The sequence below is a fragment of the Doryrhamphus excisus genome, chromosome 11, assembly GCF_030265055.1.
Source record: "Doryrhamphus excisus isolate RoL2022-K1 chromosome 11, RoL_Dexc_1.0, whole genome shotgun sequence".
Classification (NCBI taxonomy): Eukaryota; Metazoa; Chordata; class Actinopteri; order Syngnathiformes; family Syngnathidae; genus Doryrhamphus; species Doryrhamphus excisus.
Window position 1 is genome coordinate 7,709,055 of NC_080476.1, and position 12,478 is coordinate 7,721,532.

At 41.4% G+C, this 12,478-nt stretch overlaps 1 protein-coding gene across 3 annotated transcripts in view; it reads left to right on the forward strand.

The window, feature by feature from the left end:
• The window catches only part of zbtb20 (zinc finger and BTB domain containing 20), a 35,275-nt gene that overhangs the window by 9,254 nt on the left and 13,543 nt on the right, over positions 1-12,478 (forward strand). The window contains exons 1-3 of one of the 3 annotated variants that reach the window (XM_058087982.1): positions 6,453-8,678; positions 8,796-8,930; positions 10,395-11,915. In XM_058087982.1, coding sequence (XP_057943965.1) covers positions 10,415-11,915 — 1,501 coding nt within the window. In that variant the 5' untranslated portion in view covers positions 6,453-8,678; positions 8,796-8,930; positions 10,395-10,414. Of the gene's footprint in view, positions 1-6,452; positions 8,679-8,795; positions 8,931-10,394; positions 11,916-12,478 lie in introns of those variants that run through there. The other 2 variants (XM_058087981.1, XR_009132135.1) reach the window with 2 other exon arrangements.

Below are 12,478 nucleotides of genomic sequence, written 5' to 3' on the forward strand. Positions count from 1 at the left end.
GACTAGCGGAGTATTTCATGTCTACAGGGCTCTAATAATAGTACAAATTGAATTTAGAAAGTCATAAACAGATTTTCTATGCTCTAACTCTGAAAATATTATATATATAATATATTATATATTAATATAGAATTTTACTTCACAGAAATTCACTCAGCATAGTCGAGTCCGGAACTAATTAGCTTCTATAAATGAGGGATAAAACTGCCACAGTTGTTTTTCACTTTTAGGACCTATGAATTTGCAGTTCCAATGACGTTCCAATATTAGAGGTTGGATGATTCTGCTACTGTACTACTGTGTGTAATAGAACCGCCATCAGTCAATGGCTTTAAGCTTATCAAAGCACAAAATGTACATATTGTTCGTGATATGCTGTTATTTTTCTATGGCGTTGACCCCATGACATTTTCAGAAACTCTTGAATGTCCAATCAGATTGCTTTAATGTTATTTCTATGCTGCACATAGCAACCATCTGGCTGTTGTATGATACTGTATGATTGTATGATATGCTGTGATGTATTTACCAACGTTAGTCCTCAGTGCTCAATGACAACATCCCTCAGCATTCTCATGGAATTTTTGCAGGGAAATGCACTTTGTTTTGTTTATGTTTTTTGTTTTTTTTACATCTATGCAGGGTTAAGTCCCGTGTATCCCAACATGCATTTAGAAAAAGCCAGGATAAACTTCACTAACACATAGGCAGAAAAACACTCCCATTGAAGTGGCACTAGGTAGTCATTAAAGGGTTGTTTTTAGTTTTAACCTAAACCCTGTGTTGGACAAAAATGAAAAATACCAAGTTAAAGTTACGCGAAAACCCGCCTCCATCCCTCTGTGGCCTTACGGTAATGATCCGGATACCATCAAAGTAGCCCAGCCACGCCAACGGTCACGTGGCATGATCTTTGGCAGAATGTTACCAGAACCAGCTGATGTGCTGACCAGCCATTCATGTGCATTAGCCAGGCCGGCGATTACCACGGGCCGAGCTGAGGGGGTGATCATGTGCTGTGAGGCGAATGAGAAGTGAGTCACATACGAGACAACAAACCTAGTTTGACAGTGAATCTGTGAAGTGTAGCGCCGGGGAAGGCAGTGTGTTCTATGGTGATGGTAGTATCCTGATCCACTGCATCTCTTAGCAACAAACAATGTTAGCCAAGTAAGATGCTGGAAACACATGCAAACAAAGTGGGCTCTCAGCTTTGTACAACGAGACTGGATTTTCTGGTTAGAAACAGTAAACAGCTAAGTATGTACATAGCTTCATCCGATACATTTTATTATGTACTTTAGTAGGCTTTTGCAGCTGCAGGCTTGTAATACAGTAAGCAAACAACAAACAATCAAATATCAAGGGTCACCTCGAAACGGTTAAAAAACATGAATATTTCTGTTTTGACATCTCACCTAAAAACAAATGTACGTTTTGGCAGCAGAGCGTGTGATGAGTATAGTGTGCGCCTTTGTGTGCTCAGCAATTTATAAGCAATTGAACTTGTAGAACCACACCAACTGGTGACCAGCGTTTTGTCATTCCTGAGCATTATTCCTCCTATTTAATTCACACATAGGTGAACCTTCACCAACACAAAGCACATAAATACATCTTGAACATATTTCCTAAAAATGATTTTTGAGCTAAATGTTACAAATGTGGAGTAGCAAGCAGTGTATTATGTTTGCGTGAAAATAAATGAATGCATGTGTTTATCAGATTATGCAGCTAGTTTCACTGTAACAGGAATGGACCGGATTTCTCTAAAATGTTAAGTAACACTGTGTCACCCAGTATTCTTGGAAACAAATGTCATCATGCTGCCTTTTATTATTTATTTGTATTATTATTAGTCTTACACTTATCTGTAACTCCCGTCAGATGATTGACCTTACTTAACTTTCCCTGTACTGAATAATCGGTTTTTCAATTCAACTGCAGCATCACCTCTTAATTCTTTATTATATTTCACATGCTGTTGCAGATATGATATCAACAGTTGCAAAACACTGATTTCTTTTGAAATAAAGGACCGGACTTGCTTAACAGGACTGCCTTGCAACACTATAGTATGGATAATGTTTCCTCATGTAGCACCACCCCGCCAGAGTGACAAAATCTATACCTTTGCAACAGCTCGTGCTTGTTGCAGTGTGTGACTGAAGTCCTATTACATAAGTCGAATTGCTCAGCTGGCCTGCAGAGCACTTGGTTAGAGTGCACAAGGTGTCACGTGGTTGAGTGTGTTTCAGTGTGTCAGCATGACACTTTTAGATGGGTCATATGTCAAGTGAGCTGATGAGGTATGTGGTATATGTATGTATTTCCTACACAAAGGCTTGCCAAACTATAAATACACTTCCAAGTGCTTGATTTCATGGATCTGACATTCATGTTAAACGCTTAAGTCAAAAGCAGCCATCGAGTTGATCAATAACAACCGGTGACATATTCACTGTTCTGGCCATCTTCATATACAGTATTTCATTTTTCTCTTTTCCGTTTCGCACTGTTTCCATTTTTTTTACCAGCGAGTATTGAGCTTGGCCACCTTCGATGAGAGGGGCTCGATTGCGGACCCTTGAAGCACAGGCCAACTGACAAAAAGTGCAGGGTCAAGCTGAACAGCTTAAAGTACTCTTGTGCATATGTCCAATAAGCAGCTGCACACCTCCTGCTAAAACACACCCTGACAACAAAATCCAGTTGAATTCCTCCCTCCTAACATTTATTTAGCATACATTTTAATTTTTTTAACCCCATAACATTTGCATTCATGCTCAGCGGCTATAACTGCTATCGCAAACGTTCTGCCTTGCTAAAAGATTAGAATAGTAATAACCACTTTTGATTGACACTGGCATTCGTTTTACAGTTTATTATATGGCTGTAACAAGGTTTCAGCTACACTACATCATATCCATTGTACACCACTAAACACAACAAGCAGTAATAAACATTTAGATCCATTTCTTTTTGTCAGTGTCAATCAACTGTGCATATTGACTGTACATAAACTATGCAAAATGCCTATATACAACTATATGCAAAACTATGTAAAAAAATATACTATATTTTTTAGTAATATCAATGAAAGGATTCAGTGTTCAAGTCCATGTAAGGAGGAAGAATGTTGCTTTTATGTGCTTAAATGCACAGATGGATGTAGCATGTAGGTCACCGAGCTCCAAGTCTTGTAACTGTTTAGGGGAACACGCAAATGTCGGCACGTAAAGTAGGGTTCATACAAACTCACATACAAACACACACAACACTATAATCTCCCATGCACATACACACTCACTATCACATTGCTGTTAATTTTTTTTTTGGGGGGGGGATGAGCAATTTCCGGGGTACTATAGTAAGGCAAAATATTCCGATTGTTGCTGAATCTGATAATGTGATGGAAATAATAGTTCACATTGATGCAGTTCTATAAATGAGTGAAAGGAAAAGCAATACATCGAGGAAAATATATAGGATATTTCATAAATCAGAGAATAACGTTGACAAAATATGAATGAATTCATAATTTTACATGAAATCGGTGGAGGTATTACAAAAATAAAATGGCAAGGTTGAATATATTGAATACATGTGTTTTTTTCCCATTATGTATGCCTATGATGTCCTTGAGTGGACACAAAAGCGACTGTACACATATATTATCCTTTCATTATTATTATTATTATTAAGAATAAAGTAATAATATTAGGAGAGAAAGTCTGAATTTTACAAGAACAAAGGCATAATGCTACAAGAAAAACGTGGCAATTTTTTTTGCAAGGATTAAGTTGTTTATTTCATGAGAATAACAGTAATATAGCTGGCATAACTACCGGTAGGCAACGTTATGATAATAAAGTCATAATAGTTCAAGCAAAAATGTACACCTGCGTATATGTCAGGCCTGTTGTGTTTTAATTAAATTTATCATCGTTTGTTTATTGTTAATAATATTTTCTAGCTAAAAAACTGCCTTTTTGCGGGACTTGTATCTTTGAAATATTCCAGTATATTTTCATTATGACTTTTCTGTGTTTAATATTCCTTTGTAACATACAAACAAGTCAGCTGTTATTTGTTCATGCACGCATTGTCAGCCCATTGTCTTTTTTTTTTTTTTTTTTGCTGTTTTTGGAGTTGCAAATGATCCTTGACATCCATGCAGCTATGGAGAGGCAGCCGCTGCTGATGGTTGCCTCCAAACGATGACTCTTGAGTTCAGTGTTACCTGCTGGAGGAGGGGGGGGGTTAAAGAACTTTAGGAGGTGATCATATGAGTTGTCAGATGGTCAAATGGTCTTTAACAAAACGGCCCAAAGACATTTTATTTTGCAATATTTAATGAGGGCATGCAGTGTGAGATGTTGCCATCGAAGGCAATACAGTGGCTCCACTCATCCATGAATGTCTGTGCTAACTTTGCATGAGAAAAAAAAAAATAAAGAGCGAGAGAGAAGGAGATTTGGTGTAGATTTTGCTCCCATCTGTAACTGGACAAAGGATCTGCTATGGTTAACGGGTGGTGGTGGGTGTGTTTTTGACAGAAAGTTGAGCAAGCTGTCCTGTCAAAAAAAATATTTAGACTGTCCTGCACTTGTACAATGCTATTGCATGTTGTTCTCTGCAGGGATTTACTTCATTTCACCACATTTTAATGCTTTTTTTCCCCCCGCTGTTGTTGGACTGAATGTCTTAACACATTCATCTTGTGTGTTATTTATTCATTCCAAACTTGCATTTACTGTCTTACTTATTAGGTGACTTTAGTTTACCAAATGGAGTTATTCAAAAAATCCAAGCTGGGAAACACCGAAGCATCACTCACTTTTACATTTGAGTGACTAAGCAAGAAGGCATTTGCAAGAAAGAAAAACGCGGGCTTATTGCATTTTTAAAGTAAGAATGCATGCACTTCAGCCAGTTTAAAGTTATGACTGAATGAATTGTGAAGAAGCATGCCTCAAAATGTAATTCAAACATTTCATAATCATCACAAGCCATCATGACTCACTTGAAAAGCATTGAATCGCTGAGCTACGCCTGGTAAATTCCAAAACCGAGGCGCAGAAAAATGTTTTTTAACAGCAAGTGAAACTGTTACATGCGCTCGTCGACGCCATGCAACACCTCACCTGTTAATTACGCCGCGCAACATTATGGGCGATCACTTAATGGATTCTTTAATACTTTAATGAGAGGCTCAGAGAGAGAAGAGAGGAAAACAAGACCTCCTCTATTGAGGTAATTTTCACCTGTCTGATCAACACGTTTTTACTCGCCATTGTTCTCACTACACATTTACATTGTGCGCCTAATTAAAGTCGACACATATCTGCGCATGCAAGTCATACTATACTGATTTTCAAATAAATCACTGCAGCGCCGGATGGTGTTCATCAATCGCAGCTTCAAACAAACAATTGTTCCTCCTTGGCTCCTGTAGATATTGTTTGCACGTGCATGGTCCTCAATGCTCCGTGGCCTTTTGTCTCCAGATGTAAATGTGCTAAATGTAGCAAAGGCCTTGAATGCGCGCTGTAAGCACTATTAGCATATTCAAGATCTATATTATTCACATGGCTGATACTGCTTCTTTTATACGCGTGCCTCTTGTGTCTTGTGTTCTCAACCCCCATCCCCCAGTCTCGCCACTACCCCCGCCCTCCCCTCTGCCACCACCACCACCTCCTTATTAACTGATGTCCAATTTGATGCAGCATATTTCATGAGCTTGTCACGTAATACAGGCAGCTGATTAACCTGGAGTCTGGCTGGCTGCTTGGTGGAGTTTTTTTTTTTTGCCCCCACACCCCAACCCACCCCCACCCACTCCGTTCCCCTCCTTCCTCTCCACCCCTGAGCCCTCCTCAGTCTTTGTTGTGGCGGTTGCAGCAGAGCATGCATCGCATTGGCGGTCTGAAGCATTGTGTCTGATTTCCAGCAGACAAACTGACCTCTGGGGATTTATTGACAGCAAACTCCACAGAGGCAGACACAGAGCTGGGAGCATGGAGGCAGCCAGCGAGGGGCGGGGTGGGGAGTAGATGATGGTGGTGGGTGCTAGGAGAGGAGAGGAGTGGTGGGTGATTGTTACAGACAGGGAGACAGACAGATGGAGGGGGAAGACGGCGTGAGGGATGATGAAACAGGAAACAGGTAGAGACACAGAGAAAGAGATCAGCGTGAGGGGTTGGGGAGTGGGGGCCTAAATTTGGTTGCAGTCCTCTTGGAAATTTTGGATTTTGGTGGAGCGTGCGGCTGTGGAAAGAAAATGGCCGCCTCCTACGAGGATCTAATTAATTTTGAAGGATCATCAGGCCCTTTAGTGCAAGACAGGGTACGGGAGGGAGGGGAGAGCAGGGGGGTTGTGAGGCAGACCCCTGGGCTGATTAGAATTCACTGCAGGTAGGCGCTGGCTGCTGCTCACCCACTGTGTCACGGCTAAAATGGAATCACTGTTGTGAGTGGCAGTCTGGGCAAGTGAAGCCTGCCTCCCTTGGCCTGCTCCCTTTTGTTGGTGCCATTCACCTCAGTCTACCCCTGAGGCAGGTGGATTTCCATGTCTGCACGGACGAGGATGTAGGGCTGGGTGGGGGGCAGAAAGGCAGATATATGTACAGTTTGTTTGCACTGCCTAACCGTAGCACCCGTGGCAACAGGGTAACCTGACAGATAATATTTGCCAAGGTGCTGGCAAATAGAGTTTTGGCATGTGTGTGGATGTTATTCAATTTGAAGTTTTCTGTTGATTTTTCATTTGACTAAGCCCAATCAGAATATTCAATGGCACGATTAGTGAGAACACAAGTTGCATCCATCGGTATATGTTTTTGGTTTCTTCTGAAAAAGAGCAAATATTTGTTTTCCGCGGTTATAGAGAGGCCAAATGTTTGTGGACTATTTCAAGTTGTTTTTACAGCAACTTTTTTATGCTTGGAAAAACTAAAAATATTGTCTACAAAATGTACTTTTTGTTTTTTTTGGAACAAATTGTCAACGAAAACCAAGGTACCACAGTATGCCCTTTTTAGGTCAGCGTCACCATGGTCAGGTCCCATTTGATGGCATGCCCTTTGAATGCTATACGTCTTGATGTAAACTTCCAGTCAGTATTTTATAATGTCCAAGTTCAGGACATCTGCCTTAAGGTTGTGGTGTGGAGCTCCTCAGGGTTTTGTACTTGACCCAGTTTAGTTCAACATTTGCGTGCTGCCACTGGGAAATCTCTTCAAAGTTTCAGTTTTAATACAGATGATACCCAAATTACCCAGTTTGGCTGACAAACTACCCCGAGGACATTCATACATGATGATGGCCTAAATTACATAAAAAAAAGACACATACTTCTCCTCACTATTGTGTCAATCTTCCATACGTTGTCCATCCACTGTAATTCAAAATGTCATTTCTGTCAAACCCCCCCATCCAAAAAAAAAAATCTCCATTTGTACTTTTCATTATGACTATTATTCCAAACCCCTTCCATCTGTCTTCAGTTAAAAGATTCTATTGTCAGTGCAATTAACCCAAAACGAAGGTGCCACGGTTTTAATGGGTACTCGAAAACGAGACCAAATTACACCTTTGCTTTCAGCGCTGCACCGCCTGTCTATTCATTTTACAATTATTTTACATTTCCACTTATTTCAAAATTACTGAAATGTGTATCACATGTGTATTTTTAGGGGCTGCTCCATGTCCAAAACTGGTTGAACCTTAGTATCAAGTGATCATCCTACTCTATTAAACACACCATTATTCCATTAGAAAATACAGGCAAGAATGCAAAAGACAAAAAAAAACCTACTCTTTCAGGGTTTTAGTCACACTATTTGGCACACATTCTAAAAATGACAACGGTATTTGACACGCTCGTGACTGGCTCAGTACAGAGGTCACTCGATTTAAGCCGGATACTTTCCATCTGCGGGTTTTAACTAGTTTCAAAGCGTGAGTGGTGTGTGGAGATGGGCATACTTCTCCTTTTGCTGGGATTAATCAGAAAATTGAAAAGCTATGACGCCACTGACTTTAGTGTGAGTACATTTGACGGAGAGCCCAAACAGACATTTCACACTGGTTCAACTCCGAGTACTCGTTTGTGTGACCTGAAATGACACCATTTAACTTCAGTGTGGTTGTTTTTTTTTTTCTTTTTCTTTTTCAGGAGTCTTTTGTGTCCAAACTTTAGCAGACGCCCGTGCACGTACAGTATAATAGCTGCTGTGTAAAAGCTTGTCTTTGCATCACCAAAAGCAGCCTATCACATGATAGTGAGATGATGTTAAATGGCGTGCTTGTGTTTGCAATGAATGTCTTGTGTGTTTAATATGTTTTTTTTTAATTATTATTACAACTTGTAAGAACCGCGGGACGTCTTTGTGTTTGCGCTTTTGGAGGCAACAACAAAAAAAACAAGAACACACACACACTTTCTCTCTCTCTCTCACATACACACACAGAGTGCATTAATTAATGTGGAATCAAGATAATTTTTATAAGGGTGTGGTTTTGTTGCCCAGTGACTCGGATAAGAGAAGAGCTTCCTTCAATACCAATATAATTTTGATCCTTGTTGAGGAATTGCACACAAGACCGTCCATTTTTTTTTGTTTTAGGCTGGCATGGAAAACTCTTCACACATCTGTTGCAGCATGTCGGAGGTAGACATTCGTGTTGCTTCGGGTCCATCAAGGGAGTGGCAATATCGATGTGATCTAAAGATTTGTCTTTGTCTTTTTTTTTTCCACTTCTTCTCTCCCCTGCAAACACTTTGGCAGAGCAACACATGATTTGGGAAGAGAGGACTGACAGCCTTGCCTAGCGCCCGGCCTCTGTTAAGCCATCTCCTGAAGCTTGACCCGCACTTCATCACCAGTCACACTAGCATCTTGGAAACACAGCGTCATCTAACTGTGAGTTGATTTTCTCAAAAGTAGGATACGTAGGATTGTAAATAATACGCTCTCACTGCAAATACCAATGTCATTAGATTGTAATATTATGCTTTAGGTTGTTAATTCAACGTCTATCATGTCCCTGGTGTGCTACTGCATGGCAAATTTGAAGCAACTCTCCAAAGCATTTTTTCCTGCTCACTGTGGTTACTCTTTGTTTTTCAGTGTAATGTTTCACCCTTTTTTTTCTTTTATTATTTGTTTACATTGTAAGCTCTAAACTACCTTTATATTACCATTTTCTAAAAAGGCTGTATTTGGTATTTAGTCCATGTTCTACCTGACGAAAATTAATTAATTCTGTAGCATGAAAGCAAATATTTATTATTCTTAATGAGTTTATTTTTTACGATGAACCCACTTCAAGGCATATGTAATTTACACTGGCATCATAATTCATTTTATAGCCAGAATGTGAAGAAAAGCAGCCTAAATAATGTAAGCACACTTATCTTAGGCGGCACATCCAGTGTGTTTCTTGTCTTGAGTTTTGGAAGCGCCATCATAGTGAGCACATGACCAACAAAAGAGCCTTATTGTCCTCTGAGCGTAGGGCGCCACCCACTGGCCGCGAATGGAGGTTCAGAGAATAGAAAAATACGCTTAATTCCATTGTGGATTTTTTTTTTATCTTTGAAACGGCAATTACAAACTAAGGTGTAGAAAAATTTACTTCGCCAAAACCACGGTTGTTATTATTATTACTTCTTAGAAACGGCAATTAAGGTGTAGAAAAACTTACTCCACCACCATTATTATTATTATTATTATTATTATTGTTATTATTATTATTTATGTTTTAGTATTATTATTATTATGTATGCAATGTAATGATATCCAACACAATATCTTTTTTGTAATAATAATAATAATAATAATATAATGTAATATTATTGTATTATCTTGAGCAATATGTCTAATTTTGTGCAACGGCAGCAATTAATGATTAGATTGTGACATCTCTGATAATGTAGATTAAAACATCTTTGTAAAGGTAGAATTTCTGATATGGGCTCCAAAATGCCATGATATAGATTTGCTGTGATATAGATTGAATACAGAGTACACTTCTATGTAACTCTAGTAATGCCGTTATTTCTGATTAAATATCAATTGATTATTTTAAATATTGATGTTATGTATTTAAATACACAAAAATGTCTCTTTTTCAAATTGTAGGTTGTCTGTGGTTGTGTCATTTGTGTTACAATGTATAGGTTGTCTAATCTTATCCTTCAAACCCATCAAATGTGATGTCCTCCTGGTAGTTTCCTGCACAGCTGTGGCAGTGAGCATTGCTACTTATTGCAACTTAGCGATGCCAACATGGTAACAATGCAAGTGGGCCAAGTGCAGTGTGGCTAATTTGGCTGAATAATGCAGCGTCTCTCTAAATGAGGTGTGTTGCTGCCCCGGTTTCAGGTCACATCAGTTGCAAGGGGATGACCGAGCGCATTCATAACATCAACCTCCACAACTTCAGCAATTCTGTACTTGAGACCCTCAATGAGCAGCGCAATCGTGGGCACTTCTGTGATGTGACTGTCCGGATCCATGGAAGTATGCTGCGAGCTCACCGCTGCGTGCTGGCCGCTGGAAGCCCCTTCTTTCAGGACAAGCTGCTTTTGGGCTACAGCGACATTGAGATCCCCTCTGTGGTCTCGGTGCAATCCATCCAAAAGTTGATTGACTTTATGTACAGCGGGATTCTGCGAGTGTCTCAGTCAGAGGCACTGCAAATCTTAACTGCCGCCAGCATCTTGCAGATCAAGACCGTCATCGATGAGTGTACCCGAATTGTGTCCCAGAATGTGGGCCTCGCCGGCCCGGGAGGCTTCCCCGTTATACCAGGAGACTCTGGTCAGGACACCCCCCGCGGCACGCCTGAGTCTGGCACCTCTGGGCCCAGCAGTGATGCCGAGTCAGGTTGTATGCAAGCAACGACCCAGCAGAACATGGATCGGGCATACACGTCTCTCTACTCCTACACCGGCATCTCCAACGGCACCCGCGACCGGCCCCTTTACATCAACCCCATGGCAACAAATTACGACCCAAGTGTCAGCGCTCAGAAGGACCAGCAGTCGCAGGATCCCCCCTGGATGAACCGTATCCAGGATAGATCCCAGCAGGTAGACCGCTTCATCTCCACCGCCGAGTCCACCCACTGCCGCAAGCAGCCCCGACCGGTCCGCTTGCAAACAGGTGGGATGCACATCAAGCAGGAGGCTGACGATGAGTACAGCTGCTACAACAACACGGGGGACTGCCAGGATGAGCACGAGCATGCTGAGAGTGAGTCCAAGGTGGAGAGTTTGGACTCAGGGGTCAGCTCCTCCATCAGTACTGAGCCAGACGCCATGGAGCAGCAGCCCTACCTGAGTGGCTTCAACCGAGATGGGGCGGGAGAAGGCCACCAAGGGGATGGCGGTCCGGTGCAGATTGAGGTCAATGACTCGTCCCCGGAGCAAGCCCAAGAGCCCGAGGAGGGCGACGCCGGCCACAGCACTAGTGACAGTAGCATGATGCAGCCACTGCCCAACCCCATCATGCCCCACTCCCTGCCCAGCACGCCGCAATACCTGCGGCAGCCCGAGTCACACACCAGCAATTTGAGGATGCCGCACACCATGACCAGCAATTCCCAAGTGATCGGCGCCGCCGGAAGCACCTTCTTGCCCACACTCTTCCCCCCGCAGCCGACCAGAGACAACAAGTCTTTCCTTTACCTTCCCGGCCAGCAGCAGACCCAGTTTGTGACGGTGCCGCCCCCTGCCATGCCATCATTCCCCAACGCCATGGCTGTTCCGCGGGCGGCTGCCCAGTCACAGCAGCCTGCTGGAGCAATGGGTCAGGGGGAGAAGAAGCCCTATGCATGCACTCTCTGCTGTAAAACCTTTACTGCAAAACAGAACTACGTCAAACACATGTTTGTGCATACTGGTAAGTCATATTGCCTCACATTATTTTTTTATGACTTTTCAGTGTTACTCTGTAATAATTTTGCCAATGATGATTATTAGAACAGGAAGAAACACTGCTCGTATAATTTGTCCCACTTTTATTTAGAGCTTTACTACCTACCACTTGGCCAGAAATCTTTTAAGCAGGCAATTTAGGACCAGCTCATCATGAAAAAAATTAGATGAAGTGATAATACATTGTTTTATTCCTATCACACCCTGGTAAATTGTTAACAACATGCATTAGCGATGTTTTATTACACAAATGAGGAGGCATTTACCTAAATGCTCAAAACTCACAATGAAATAATAAAAAAAGCAACCATTGTTGTGTTAAAGTGCTGAATATACTACATTCATATACTATTTCATCATTTACAGTGCCAGCAGAGATAATAGTTGCAATCAGGCATGAGATGCGTGACTGCTGCTGCTACGTTTATGAGGCACAGATGCAGTGCAATTTCATTAATAATGATGAGAACAGTAATAATACATCTCTTAATTTCAGGTAACATGAATTACTCATTACCATTTTTTTAC